This window comes from Lampetra fluviatilis, chromosome 14 (genome assembly GCF_964198595.1).
Source record: "Lampetra fluviatilis chromosome 14, kcLamFluv1.1, whole genome shotgun sequence".
In the NCBI taxonomy this organism is placed as follows: domain Eukaryota; kingdom Metazoa; phylum Chordata; class Hyperoartia; order Petromyzontiformes; family Petromyzontidae; genus Lampetra; species Lampetra fluviatilis.
The window spans coordinates 5,203,418-5,219,063 of record NC_136288.1 but is presented as its reverse complement, the minus strand read 5'-3'; the positions used below and the strand labels follow the sequence as shown (position 1 = coordinate 5,219,063).

Below are 15,646 nucleotides of genomic sequence, written 5' to 3'. Positions count from 1 at the left end.
TAGTGATTCTCTTGTTATTCCCATCTTAAAATATCCATTCGTTGGAATGGGATTTTGAAACATTCTGCCATGTGTAATGCGGGCGTAAGCGACCTTCCGGATGTGACGTCACGGGGGGTGGAGTCATGTGACGTGGGGGGAAGGTTCGGGGCCTTAAGCGGGTAAACCGGAAGGGGAAGGCAGTCGGGGTGTGAGCGGAAAAGAGTGAGGCCACGCGGGCGAGTGTGGAGAGGGGGGGGGCGCCGACGGCCATCGGGAGCCAACCCCGAAGATAAGAGGAAGCTGCGGAGTGGTGTGCAGCTGCAGAGGAGACAGCCAGGAGGGCTGCGTGTTAGAGGCAGCGGTGTGGCTGCCAAGAGGAGCTGCGGAGAGAGAGAGAGAGAGGGCTGCTTGTTAGAGGCAGCGGTGTGGCTGCCAGGAGGAGCTGCGGAGAGAGAGAGAGAGAGCAAGAAGCTGTCAGAGCTGCGGAGGGAGAAGAGCAGCAGCGAGTACAGCCAAGGGGGGCTGTGTGAGAGAAACAGCAGCGGAGCTGCTGTTGTGGATCGGGCCGACATTGGAGTCAGCACCGTGGAAAAGCTACAGAGTAAAGACAGCCGTGTGGGTGTACAGCACGAACCGAATAATAAAGGACACTGAGCCAGACAGCGTGGTCCAGTCGTTTATTACACTGGTGTCGGAAGTGCAACGGCATGTCGAAACAAGTGAGGAAGAAAGTTAATCCGGCGCCTGCATCGGCTTCTTCGTCCGACGACGACGAACTCCCTCCAACCACGGATCCTGTTGGGGTGGTGGAGGAGAGCCCGGCTGAGGCGACCACGGGAACGGGAGTGGAGGATGTTGGCGCGGTGGCGGGTCCGTCGACATCATCAGACGCGGATCCACGATGGCAAGCGATGGCGGTACAACTGGAGGCACTTAAGGACGTCCTGGCGCATCTATGCCATCTCGTCGCGCCAGGGACGATGGATGATGCAAGTGGTGCTCCGCGGGCCGCCACGTTGCCTGTCCTGCCGCCGCCATTGCCCACGCGGCAAGAGGCCGCCATTTTGCGCGCTCCGTGGCGCCAAACCGCCATCTTGGCCACGCCGCGGGCCGACGCCATTTTGAATTTGCCATCACAACCACCACCATTGGAAGACGGCGGGAAGAGGAGTCGGAGTCGCCACCTTACAACGGTTAAAGAATTTTCCGTCGGTGGGGACTGGAGCGCGTTCGCCTGCCGCTTCTTGGCGGCGGTACGCACAGCAAGATGGACCGATGCGGAGGCTTTGGAGGTGTTGCCGACTCTCCTGGACGACGAATCTGTCCGATTCTTCCGTTCCATAACGACCGATAAGAAGGCAACTTTATGTGGTGTTTTTCAAGAAATGGCCGATGCTTATGAGCCACCAGATGATGCGCATCGGCGATTCGCCCAACGACAACGAGCACCAGAGGAGTCGCCCGTGGCGTTCAGGGGTGCGGTGCTGGAGCTGGCCATGGCAGCTTATCCTGAGACGCCACAGGACCTGCTCGAGCCTCTCATATTAGGGAAAATGTTGGAGCTGTCTCGGGATCTAGGGATCCCCATGCCTGTGTGTGGGCATGAGAAGCTAACTTCCCGGACGGCTGCTAAGTGTCTCGATGCGCAATTCAACCTCCGTCGCTGGAAACAAGTGACGGCGGGGACGGGGGGGCCCGTCAAAGAAGGGGATGCGCTGGGGTGGAACCCTGCGCAGGCCGTCTATGTTCCGGATGACCGGGGCCCTCAACAACTGACGGCCGCCTCCGCTCCATGGACGGGACGCGGCGGGCCGAGACCGCGCGCGGTGCTACCAGAACGGGGCCGTCAGGAGGCGAGGCCTGCGCTTCGGCGCAACGAGGCCGAATGTTTCCGCTGCGGGCGTAGGGGCCACTACGCCAGAGACTGCTGGGCCCGCTTCCCGGCTCCGCCGCAGCAGGAGGCCTCGGCACCGGTCAAGTCGGCTAAAGATCCTCCGAAACAGACAGGCCGGCCGTGACATTGCGGGGGACGAGGGGCCCTGCTCGGAGGACGCCTGCCAGGTCTGCGGGACCTTCGAGCCCTGCAGCCCTTCCGACCCAGCTGCGGGCACGGTCACAGGACAAGCCCAAGACTAACTCTTTAGAGACACGGGACGGCGGTGGACTTCCAGCTGCGACAGGGGGATTACCCCCTGTCGTTCCTCGACTTTCATCGCGTTCCCGTTCTGCGAGTGGGCCGCCGACCGTCCGGGACGGGCCGGCGACCCGCACACGTTCCAAATCGCTTACGTTTCGTTGATTGTTGTTGTCTTGTTATTTTCTTCTTACAGTTGTATTTATTGCATGCTTTTTGTACGTTCGTTGATGTTAATTGCGTGTTGTTGTTGTTCTTGTTGTTACATTGTATGCTTAGTGTCCTTTGGGGGGGAAGCTCGGTTCGCCGCATTACGATTTGCTATTGGTCAGCCGAGGTCGGCTGGGATTTTTCTACGGGGGAGGGTGGTGTAATGCGGGCGTAAGCGACCTTCCGGATGTGACGTCACGGGGGGTGGAGTCATGTGACGTGGGGGGAAGGTTCGGGGCCTTAAGCGGGTAAACCGGAAGGGGAAGGCAGTCGGGGTGTGAGCGGAAAAGAGTGAGGCCACGCGGGCGAGTGTGGAGAGGGGGGGGGCGCCGACGGCCATCGGGAGCCAACCCCGAAGATAAGAGGAAGCTGCGGAGTGGTGTGCAGCTGCAGAGGAGACAGCCAGGAGGGCTGCGTGTTAGAGGCAGCGGTGTGGCTGCCAAGAGGAGCTGCGGAGAGAGAGAGAGAGGGCTGCTTGTTAGAGGCAGCGGTGTGGCTGCCAGGAGGAGCTGCGGAGAGAGAGAGAGAGAGCAAGAAGCTGTCAGAGCTGCGGAGGGAGAAGAGCAGCAGCGAGTACAGCCAAGGGGGGCTGTGTGAGAGAAACAGCAGCGGAGCTGCTGTTGTGGATCGGGCCGACATTGGAGTCAGCACCGTGGAAAAGCTACAGAGTAAAGACAGCCGTGTGGGTGTACAGCACGAACCGAATAATAAAGGACACTGAGCCAGACAGCGTGGTCCAGTCGTTTATTACACATGTAAGGGAATTTCATTATCTCGTGATTATAGCTTAGCTGAAAATACAAATGTGATTCTAGGCTAGGCTCAGGTTAAAATTACACCCAGAACCTCCGTGACATTAGGTTTGAATCCATGTTTCAGCCACCATTGATTCAACCAATAACTGCACAACAACCAATCTATTACATTTGAGTTCTAAAGCAAGTTCGCTGAATTCCAGCTCGGGTAATTAATATTGTTTTGACTACCAAGCATCCTGCGTTTCATTGCAGCAGGGCATGTGAGAAATTGTACCTCCTAGTATCTGAATAAAAAGTAAGGGGACTTTAAGGGATCTCAGAAGTAGCTCTACGAAATCTACTTGTATGGCCCATTTTCTTCGATTGGTTATGCAATTGCTGTGAGATTTTTGAATTGATGCTTTACCTGATAACGTGATGAAAAAAAAACAAGTTGGTAATTTTTCGATCAATGCATAGTGCATTCAGTCAGTATAATTCACTACAAACTGTGAACAATAAGTATCTAAGTTCGTAATTGAGCTCATGGACTTGTTAATTGCTGTGTTGATGTTTCAGTGTGCAGGTGCATAGACATACGTTTTAACGCACATAGAGGAACACTTGTGATTTGTGTCCTAAAGTTTTCCTGCCTCGACATCGGAATTGTGCTCCCACTGCAAATGTGCTCATCTATTTTACAGATTGTGTGTGTGTGTAAAGTACTGACAATAGCGGCTCCATGCAGTCATTCCGCTTTTGTAGCAAAGCTCGGGCATTTCATTTTGATTTTTTCCAACAGAAAGCCAGAGAAATGCCATTTGTTAATGTCAAGGCTTGGTTTAAACGTGAGTAGGCAGAATGGCGTATGCAGCATTACATTCATTTCGGTTATTTTCAGGTTCCTTTATTTAACCAGCATTTAAACCAGAATAATGAAATTCATCAGTTAGCTTTGACAGCTGTTATCACGGAGTAACATGCTGTTTATATATTGTTTACATTGGAAACCTCCTTTGTGTTGAATGATTGCTGTCAGTGAATGGCAATTCATCATGTGTTATGCACACTCAATATAACATTTCTTGTCAGGAATTCAGTGCAGTAATTGTCGTGACATTGAAGCAGTGAAATATAACATTTATGGTCACCATTCTACCTCAATTCAGCTGCTCAAGTTTAGTTCTACTTGCAGTAAATAGAGACTAGTAGAAGCTTCTAAAACCTTATATCTAAGCATGTGTAGTAATTACTCAGGAGGCTTGACGACGGGATCGGAGGCACACTTATTTATTAACACAACTTGTATACAGTTAGCGAGTATACACAGGACCTAAGGGGTAACGTCCCCTTACTCGGCTAACAGGGAGACACAACATCTAAGCCCCGCTAACCTAAGCCCAAGTCCTCCACTAGGGAGCTAGGGGAGGCTACCTGTCCCAGCCCTGGTCAAGCTGGGATCCGACCCCCTGAGTTCCCAGACCTGCTCGTCAGTCTGGGCTCTCGGGGCCACGCCACCGGCTTGCCCTGGTCGGCCCTGATAAGGACAGCGAGCCAGGGGAGCTCCGGGGCCTATTCTAGCTGGTCTTCCGTCTTCGCTGGTTAAAGCTGATACCTCGACCTCGAGCCCTCCGGCTCACCCCCTCTTATAGTCCGCGGCCCCCCCGGGAGGGGCCCGTGGGGGATGCAGGTGCGGACGTCGGTGTGGCCACCTCCTATGTGTACGGCCCTAACCACGCCCCTTGTGTTTGTTTGCCATCCGCTCCCATACACAATTACACCTCTACATCACCCCCCCCTGTACAGCTCGCAGCCGTCCCCGGCTGCAACAAAATCAGAATAAAGGTGCATGCCTCCCCAAAACCGTGTGTGCCTCGCGTAAATTTAACAAGAACAATAACAGTCATAACAACAACAACAACAACAGGAAACAGGTAGGAGAAGAAAGAGAAAAAAATAACCCGGCGCACCCTCCCGAATAAATACCCCATTCCGCAAACCCAACATATATACACGCGCTCCGGATGCCCCTCCCCCACTGTCCGCAAGGGCCCCCCAACGGCCGACCTCACAATAGTCTGCGCGTTTTGGCGCGCGTTCTCGCGGCGGGCCCGTCACAAGGGCTCGACCCGGCACGCTCAGTGGTGGTTGGTGACGGTCCGGGTGCAAGAGAGTCTGGCGTCGCTGCCGAGTGACCCCCGACCCCTCCGGGAGGGGTTGGCGGGCGTGGACCCGTCACTCCTGTTGCACCTGGAGATGGAACAGTTGATGTCATGTTAGGCGAGAGCAGCGACGTCGGGGAGTCGGCGGACCCCTCACACGTTTGGCCATGCGTGTGTGTGTGTGAACCACGGGCCGGCGCAATGAACGGTTTCAACCTTGAGGGGTGCACGTACCACCGACGCCTCCCCCATTTGACGCGAACACATTGCGGCCGTAAGACCTGTACGACCTCCACTGGCCCCCGCCACGGCCGTACCAACTTTGACGAGGTTGCCAGTGGCACCTGGGGACAGTGCAACCATGCCCTGTCCCCTGGTTTCCATTTGAACACATGTACCCGCCCCAGCCGAAGCCTCTCGTTCGCCTTCTGGCGGAGTTCAGAATTTTGCACGGCCGCTTCCCGCGCCTCAGACAATTTGCTGATGTTAAATTTAACGTGTTCGGACAAGGTAGACTTCGCCTGAGGCGCCGAGAGCTTCAGCTGGGTCGTCACAGGAGGGTTAGCCTCGCGGCCATACATTAAAAAGAAAGGGGAAAATCCGGTGGCCGCATGGGGAGCCATCCTGTAGGCCTGCAACACACCGGCTATGCGAAGGTCCCAATCTGTCTGGGATTCGGACACCTGTTGGGACAGCATAGACGTGATGGTCCGATGCAGCCGTTCCACCATCCCGTCAGTTTGAGGGTGATACGGGGAGGTCCGAATTTTCTCTGTACCCAAGAGGTCGCACACCTCGCGGAGGAGTTTTCCCGAAAAATTCTTACCCTGGTCAGTAAGCAGCCGTTCCGGAGCACCTTTGTCGAGGACATAGCCCTGGACAAAGGCCTCCGCGATGGCTGCTGCCGACTGGTTGGCCAGGGGCCAGGCCATAGGCCATCTCGTGAAGTATTCGACCCCTGTCAATAAATACCTATTCCCCCTGGGTGTAGCGGGAAATGGGCCGAGTATGTCTAGCGCAACGAGCTCGTTAACCCGGGAAACCTTTATGGACTGCAGCGGAGGGTTGGACGCCCTAGCTGGTGGCTTTCGCTGCGCGCATTGCGTGCACGACCCCAGGAGATCCCCCACGTCCTTTGCCATGCCCGGCCAGAAGAAATCGAGCTGGAGCGTGGCAAAGGTCTTGTGAACCCCCAAGTGCAGAAGCCGCTCATGAACAGCCCATACCACCTTATCCCTCAATGCTGCTGGCGGCGTGTTTTTCCGTCCCAGTGCATTAAAAGACCCTGGAACAACCCCCACGAGTCAATGTTCGCCACCCCCTGCCCAACCCCCCCTGCGCGACGGCGCAGAGCGAGGAGGGAGGTGTCCTCCATTTGGAGGCGTCCCCATTCCGCGACCGACAACCCCAGCAACGAATCCCTCCCTTCTTGCTCGATAGGACCCGAAGCCGAAGGCGCATCGGCGGCGGCCACGAGGACCGAATCGGTGGTGACGTTCGGGGGCCTACAACGCCCCGAACCCAGGAGGCAAGCGCACTCCGAAGTGGGTGGCAACCGTGACAGGGCGTCAGCGTTCGTGTGGCGGACGCCCTTACGATATGTGGTGACAAAGTCGTAGTCCTGGAGAATCTCTAACCATCGAGACAACTGGCCCGATGGTTGTTGAACCCGCAGAGCGTACTGTAGGGCCGCATGATCTGTACGGACGGTGAAACGCCGACCGTACAGATATGGGCGGTACTGCTGAATGAAATAAACAATTGCCAATAATTCCCGACGGGTAACGCAGTACCGTTGTTCCGCTGGAGACAGTACCCGACTACCGTAAGCCACCACATGCTCTACGCCCCCAATGAGTTGGGACAGCACGCCCCCGATGCCCGTGTTACTTGCATCTGTATCGAGCAAGAAGGGTTGTGAGAAGTCGGGGTAATTCAACGGCGGAGCCCCCACCAGGGCATTCCGGAGGGCGTGAAAAGCAGCCTCCTCCTCCAGCCCCCAATGAAACCTGACTCCCTTGGACGTCAAGGCATGCAATGGTTTCGCGATCGTAGCGAAGTCAGCCACAAACCGTCGATAGTACGACGCGAACCCAATGAAACTCCTGACCTCTCCCACCGAGGTGGGAGTCGGCCAGGAGCTGACGCATTCCGTTTTGGCGGGATCAGTGGATATCCCCGAGCGCCCAACAATGTGACCCAAATACCGCACCGATTCGCGGAGCAAATGGCACTTCTGCGGTTTAAATTTTAAATTGGCAGCCCGCATTTTGAGAAAAACAGCACGCAGCCTCTGGAGGTGTTCCTCGAAGGATTTGCTAAAGACGATGACATCGTCCAAGTAAATTAAACACGAATCCCATTGCAAGCCTGCCAAGACCAGTTCCATTAACCGCTGAAAAGTTGCCGGCGCAGAATGTAAGCCCATCGGCAAGCGGTTAAATTGGAAGAGACCTTGCGGTGTCCGAAAAGCAGTTTTAGGTTTTGATTCGTCATCCAGAGGAAGCTGCCAGAATCCAGATAGTAAATCGAGGGTGGAAAAGAATCGCGCCCCCGCCAAGGCATCGAGCGACTCATCCATTCGAGGAAGCGGGTACGCATCTGCCACAGAAATTTTGTTCAATCGCCGAAAGTCGACACAAAACCGCAGTGAGCCGTCGTGTTTTTTCACCAAAACGATCGGTGCGCCCCACGGGCTGTTGGAAGGGGAAATGATATCGGCGGCTAGCATGTCATCAACAGCCGATTTGACATGATCCTTTTCGGCGGGACTGAGCCGAAAGGGATTTTGGCGGATTGGCGCGCTGTCACCCGTGTCAATATGGTGTCGCAGCAATTTAGTACAACCAATATCAAATTTGTGTTTACTAAAAACGTCGGCAAATTCTTTCAGGAGAACTCGCAGCTGCGCACGCTGCGTGTCGGACAGATCCACAGATCCCGCGCAAAGTGCATCCAGCCATCCGTCATCACAGTCCGAATGCGGTCGCGACGGAGGATCGGTGGTTACCTGACCCACGAGTGGTTCCTCATAGGGCGCCGGCGTTGCGTGTGCAAGCACGGTCCCTTGAGGAACCACGGCCGTTCGCGATCCTACATTAAGGACTGCAATGAAGGGGTCCCCATCCCCTTTCACCATGGTCTGAGCCGCTAGCAAATCGGGTCCATTGACCCCGGCTCGAGATGGTCCCAACAAGACCCCCCGATCCGCAACCCCTTCAGCAAACGGCCGACGCAACCTAAGAGGGACGAGCATCTGAGCCCCCGGGGGTACGCGCACAGTTTTTGTCACGAGCGCCTGCACGGTGGCAAACACCCGACGCTCCGTGGTGGGGGAAGACAAAAATGTAACACGTCGGCCCGATGGGAGCTCGATGCACCCCTGGTCAATCAAGATACGGATGGGCATTTTGGCCAAGAAATCCGTCCCCAACAGGCACGGAACCGCGAGTGAGGAGGAAACCAAAACAGGCCCGGATAATTTAATGTCTCCAATGCAAATTTTGGCGCGGATTTGCCCAATAATGCCCAGCGAGCCCCCGTTAGCAGCATAGCATGGCACGTCAACAGGGAGCAAGGGACGACTTTGAACGGGAAGGATGTTATAAATCAAATCAGATATAATGGTCGCCGATGCCCCTGTGTCAATTAAAATCCGCACCTCTACCCCATCAATATGACCGACCACAACCGATGATCCCGCCGACGCAGCAACGACACGATGGGCGAGCTCCGACCACTGACCCGGTTGGAGCGCTCGCCGCATTTCAGAACAATCGCGCGCGATGGGCGGCGATTTTCGAACCCTGTTCAGTTGAGCGCGTGAGTGTGTGTCGGATGTGTGCATGGGCCAAACGTGTGAGGTGCCACGACTCGCCGTATTTCTCTGCTGGAGCTTGGGTGGAGACGGCGTGGCGTCCTGACGAGGTGTCGCTCCGCGCTGACGGGGAGCCCGGCATCCTGACGCAACGTGGCCTTGCAGGCCACAGTTGTAGCAGCGTGTGAGCGCCCCAGATGGCCTGGGCTGCTCCTGGCGGCTCGGTCCATTCCGAGCCTGCGGTGCCGCCGATCTCCATTCCCCCCGCCGCTCCACCCCGCAGACCTCCTCTGATGGGAGGGCGGTGGCCGCCATGGCATGGCCGGCCACCCCCTTGGCAGCCTTGCGACGCAGGGACCGCAAGCCCCCGTGGATGTGGCGCGCGACCAGCAGGGACGACATCTCTCCGTCGTCTTGAGCCAAGACGGCGATGTCCAGCTCATCGGCGAGTAGCAGCAGCTTTTCAGCCACCATGGCGTCCACTCCCTCCTCGTCCATCCGCGGGAAAGCTGCCTTTGCCAGGGCCAGGAGAGCCGTTCGGAAGGCCAGGGGCGATTCGTTGGCGCCCCGATGCCGATCGTGGAACAGCTGCCTGCAGTCCGAAGGCGGCCCATAGACGGCTGACAGCAGCTGCAGCGCCAGGTGCAGCGTGGCGCGCTTTTCCTTAGGCGCCGAGGTGAGGGTAGCCAGGGCGTCGTCGTCCAGCATCGCCGGCAGCGCGCATAGTGCCTCGGCGTCCGTCCAGTTCGCCATCTCTTGATGAGCGATGAACCGCCTTTTGAAGCCGCCCCAATCTCCATCCGCTCCCACGAACTCCTTGAGAGGCGGCAGTCGCTGTTGTAAGGCGACGTCCGTGGCTGCGGATCTCGCTCCCTCGTTCCCAGCCGACGTTACAGTGTGGGCGGGCTGTGAGCATGGCATCGCCGGTCGCTCCGTTGTTGACGCGCTGGCCGGCGTTGATGATGTCACGGCTCGTGCTTGGCCCTCAGCAGTCACCTGACGCAGGCCGGCCCCGCCCTCTGCTCGCACTGTAGTGATGGCGGGAAATTTAACCGCGAGCCGCGTCGGGGTGGCGGGAAATGCCGGCGTGCGTCGGCTGCTGCCGTCTTCCCGCGCAGCCCCTCCAGCTCCCAGCCGCGTGATCTCCTCCAACACGGCGGCCGCGGCGTAGAGCAGCTCCGCCAGGCGGGAGTGAGCCAGCCGAAGTCCCTCGGCCGACGCATCCCCCCCCTCCTGTCGTAGCGGCGCGGGTGTACTCGGCCCCGGCTGCTCCGATCCGACCTCGGCCATCTCTGGTGGTGATTCGGCCGCGGTGTCCTCCCTCTCCGACTCCCTGGTACGTGTCGTCCCTCGTGTGTCCATCTTTGGACGTTTTACTTCTGACACCAGATGTAGTAATTACTCAGGAGGCTTGACGACGGGATCGGAGGCACACTTATTTATTAACACAACTTGTATACAGTTAGCGAGTATACACAGGACCTAAGGGGTAACGTCCCCTTACTCGGCTAACAGGGAGACACAACATCTAAGCCCCGCTAACCTAAGCCCAAGTCCTCCACTAGGGAGCTAGGGGAGGCTACCTGTCCCAGCCCTGGTCAAGCTGGGATCCGACCCCCTGAGTTCCCAGACCTGCTCGTCAGTCTGGGCTCTCGGGGCCACGCCACCGGCTTGCCCTGGTCGGCCCTGATAAGGACAGCGAGCCAGGGGAGCTCCGGGGCCTATTCTAGCTGGTCTTCCGTCTTCGCTGGTTAAAGCTGATACCTCGACCTCGAGCCCTCCGGCTCACCCCCTCTTATAGTCCGCGGCCCCCCCGGGAGGGGCCCGTGGGGGATGCAGGTGCGGACGTCGGTGTGGCCACCTCCTATGTGTACGGCCCTAACCACGCCCCTTGTGTTTGTTTGCCATCCGCTCCCATACACAATTACACCTCTACACATGTAGATGCGATTTTAAGAGACATTATGCCTGGTCCAAAAATATGCCATCTTCTATGTTTAAACAATTGTCACATATTACTCACAAATTATGTATTTTGTGGTTACAATGTGCATTTCTTTGAGATATAATAGTAAGTGTTGGTACTGGTTACGTATACACAAGCGATTATTTTAAAGGTAGGGACACAATGCATTGGTATGCATGGAATTACAATCATGCCATTGTCCTCATGGTAACTTTGCCCGATAGATTTTAATAAAAGTTATACAGATCCCCTGTATATATGGCTCACTCCAATTGGGCATCAGGGCCATTCTCTCTGCAAATTTGCATATGGTACCCAAAATGTAACCCCCCATTGTGATCTTCTATTCAACATACATCAATACACTCACATCACTGCTCACTATTAGCTGGAAATAATATTAAGTCGTTATGTTTGCACAAGCGTTTACATTAATGTTTAGCAAGAATTAAATTCAGTTTGTCTCTACTCTGAGTTAAGTATGCTTTGCTCAACACTGCAGCCACTCGACAGCAAGTCATAATGATCAGTATTGACAGTAGGGCATCAATTCTGGCTGAAATAAAAGTGCTTCTCTACTTAATTTGGGGTTAACATGTGCTCTGAAGGGCTAAGGTAAAGCTCTTAATCTTTTGGTCATCTAGGGACCATTCTTGACAGCAAAGCCTCTGAATTCATCAAGGAAGAGAGATTCCAACTTCCTGACTCCTACTGTGTAAAGCTCTCTGTCAATACCTTGGTATTCCTGAATCACCTAGTGCATTTAATGAAAATGCTATTTTGGTCGTATATTTTAAGTGATTGATCTATTTGATATTGTCTGTGAATAAATATAAAACGCTGCACCAAGCATTTTTTTCTTCAGTTAATCTCGACCGAATTAAATTTAAGTTTGCTTAAAATGTCAGGCAGTTGGGATACACGTTTTTTGTACTAATCAAGATTGTCACTGCATTTAATATATTTAGCAGCGTGTTCAGTCCAATGGCGGAGCTAGGGTTTTCAGGTAGGGGGGGCAACCCCTCCAGCAATGAAAAATGATAGGAGTTGTTACTAAGTAAGGACTTGTCCCTTGCTTTTTATTCGACGCGTGTGCGGCGATGGCGCAGCCATCGATCGAGGGTCGAATTCGAACCGTGTTTGATCGGCATCGCGCTCGCTGAAGGTGAATTGCCTTCAGGGAAGTCGTGTACTGTATACGCAACTGTGCACAATTCTGTGAGTCACTTATAACTGCTTTGCCGTTAGTTATTGCCAATTATGGACTCAGTCTATTGTCCTATCATCTCATAGAGTCCCTGGCACGTAATAATATGCTACACAGTGGCAGTGGGGGTTGCAAAATGCTGATTTATTACTAATAAACCCCAATGATCCGATCGAAATAAGGGATTTTGATCTCATCATTGGGGGGGGGGGGCACGTCTGCTGAAAAAAACAATGATTGTGTATGTTTAAATGTAACTGGTAGATATGTACAGTGATCCAACTGTGTTTATTGTCTGATGAATACGTAGTGTGCCTCATCTCGACGCTCTAAAATTAAACAACCATCAAGTTCATTACATTTATTTTAAATAGGCCTTCACCACTGCCATAATTTAAGAACATTGCAGAGAGTGTATTGAAACAAAGAGGCCTTTACATTAACATGTCCTAGAAAATTGGATTACTAATTAGACATGGAAAAAATAGCCGTGAGTTGTGTGCGTAATTTCTGAAAATTATGATCATTATGGTAAGCTCTTAAGTGCACCAGAAATTACAACTTTTTTGTATTTTTTTCGTGGGGGAGGCCATGTTATGTATTTCTCAAAAATCCAACACAGGCAGGAAAATGTGGCGCAGATGGGCTCGTGAGAAACATTTAAAATGTTCTATGGTGGCTCTGTCTGGCTGAAAATATTATGTTGTTTCAGAGTCGCCAACCGCTGCCAGCAATGGCGATGCTCAGTCTGCAGCGCCTGCCAGTGAAGATCAGGACATTTTTGGACCAATGGTTTCAAATCCCCTGCCGCAATCCACACAGGTATGGAGGTCACACATGGCACTGTGTTGTGAATGTGTTATGCAAGTGTGATGAATCGGCAGGTGTAACTTCATGCAATCATATATATTTTTTTATACTCTTTGGTTCTTTCGGTAAAGTCACGTAGGTAGAAAAAATAATTGATCGCGACGTTTCTATCGCAAAAACAAGCGACCGTCTTCAGGTCGCTTGTTGAAGACGGTCGCTTGTTGTTGCCATCGAAACGTCGTGATCTATTATTGTTTCTACCTACGTGACTTTACCGAAAGAACCAAAGAGTATGGATTCCTGCAGTCACGAAAGCTTCAAATCAAGATATATATTTTTGTATGACCATACTCTCGGGGTTGTGATAACCCAATCATGATGATAGTTGATCTTCTACGCTTCCAGAACATGAATTGGATACAGATTTTGTTTTTAGATTGTTAACGCTATTGCTTATGGATTTTGGGTTATGACATAACCGTGATATTGCATATCTGTTTTATCTCCATGTGTATTGTTTAAATAAGTCTAAGTGGCTGCAGGCTATTGCTAAAAGTAGGTATAGTTGGTTAATGATAACAGCAAGCTTATGGTAAATTCGATAAGTTATGAGTTCATGGTAATATCAAGCATCATGGTTTAACACTTTGAGTTAGGTTTGTAGGGTTTTGCATTGTCATTAAAATATGCCATGTTTTTAAATGCACTCACAAAATTCTCGATTGGGGTTAGGCACGTCGCCCCCAAACTGTGAAACCACTCCAGACTATATGAAACATAGCGCCTCCATGATAGTTTTGCGTAGTAATAATAATAATAATGGCACGAATACCAAATGTACTAACGACATAGCTTGTTGAAAGTTGTGGGTTCGTATTTGGAGACATGGATTTTGTCTCAACATACATGTATACATTTAAGACTTAACTAAATGTATACCTTGTTTCCATGGGACATTGGCTCTTGTTGTCTTTAGTTAGTTCTATAACTCCGAAAACTCGAGTTAAATTAGAACTAAAGTTGGTTGAGGACGTGGTATTTCCTTGATTTGTGTCACTCGTGCTATCACATGAGCTTATCAGATCTTTCCCAGAAATACTTTGACTAAGACTTTCTGAGAAATGCTTGTGAGCATTGCTAACACAATTAAATGCTAATTGTTCAATATTAAATTAAATCTAGATTTGAAGTTTTCGTGACTGCAGGGATCCATACCCTTCGGTTCTTTCAGTGAAGTCATTTTATACGCACGTGACTCTACCGAAAGCACCAAAGAGTATTAAATTGAATGTTAAATTATGTTCCCTCCACCGACAACATTTTTGATTATTTCAGGTTCCATTAAGTCTTTCTTCTCCACCTGAATTCTGACGTTGGGAATGTCGGTCTGCCCATGAAGTGAAGTCTGCCCAGAGAATTTGAACTCCAGGCCAAATTAGTGGCCAGCTTGAGTTGCCCAAACATATAAAAGCGTCCTCCCAAAACAGCCACTCAGGTTGTGAAGCTCATGAAAATGCAGATTTATTGCTACATGTATGATTTATTATTCGTAACTTTCCTTATATAGGCACATAGATATACACAAATCAAGGACAAACAATATAGAATACAATTGCATGAGTATCTTTGATTGTACTTTTAAGTAAATAATAATGTATATCGGCATGACCTTGTTCTGAATTGACCTTGATGCCAGTGGCCAGCGAACCACTGTGAATCTATTCTAGATTTGAAGTTTTTTCGGTAAAGTCACGTAGGTAAAAAAAAAGGAAAATAAATTAAATCACGACGTTTCGGAGGCAACACAAGCTTCCGTCTTCAGGTGGAACCGTCACAGCAAAATTGCTGTATCAAGTGAATCTATCTGTCATAAGACATGAGGGACATTGTCATTGACTATTTACCGGCTGGTTTTAAAGCACAGTCTTGGAAGTGGGAGGGGAATTGGAGGGAAATGCGAACAGAATTGTAGACGACTGTACAAGGGGAAACTGAAATAGTTCACGGTCAACGCCCTTACTGTTGGGCTGATTTGCATGAAGTCAGCAATTTACCTTTTCACAGATGCCTGTAGCCTTTGTGTGACATTTACAAGCATGCCACCGACTGTAAAATTTCCATTTAGACCTTGCGACGTGAACGTTTCCTTTCAGTAGGACAATTTGTACACTCTTGCCGTAGCGCGATATCCGATTCTGAAAATTATTGGTAAAAACTCATTGTAACAAATGTATAACACCTGTCCCTACTTAACTAAGGTTTCATGTTTATTTTTTTAAAGAGAACTGATATCATATATCACGTTAATAAAGTGAATAATTCAATAAAGAAGTCATAATTACATTTCCCTCGCAAAAATATATATTTATTTACGCACGTTTATCTGATTAGGAAAATTACTGAAGGTTTTTGTAAATTCACACGGAATGCCTCTCAGAACTGTGTGCTCCAATGCTGCATGTGTTGCCATTGAATTTGTTTAGTTCCATGCACTGAATTCTAAGCTGCTGATAAACAGGCCCGTCAACACAGCAAGAGCCACTGCCTTGCTGATCTGACATTATGCTCGGCTTGTCACACAGGTCGCCATGGTGGCAATATGTTAACTACCTCGCCTGGTA

The 15,646-nt window shown here is 51.6% G+C and overlaps 1 protein-coding gene across 1 annotated transcript in view; it reads left to right on the top strand.

Moving 5' to 3' along the window:
* LOC144935835 (stromal membrane-associated protein 1-like) overlaps nucleotides 1-15,646 on the top strand; it is a 144,443-nt gene that overhangs the window by 102,832 nt on the left and 25,965 nt on the right. The window contains exon 7 of the mRNA XM_078862628.1: nucleotides 12,928-13,037. Within this exon, the coding sequence (XP_078718754.1) occupies nucleotides 12,928-13,037 (110 nt within the window). The remainder of the gene's footprint in view (nucleotides 1-12,927; nucleotides 13,038-15,646) is intronic.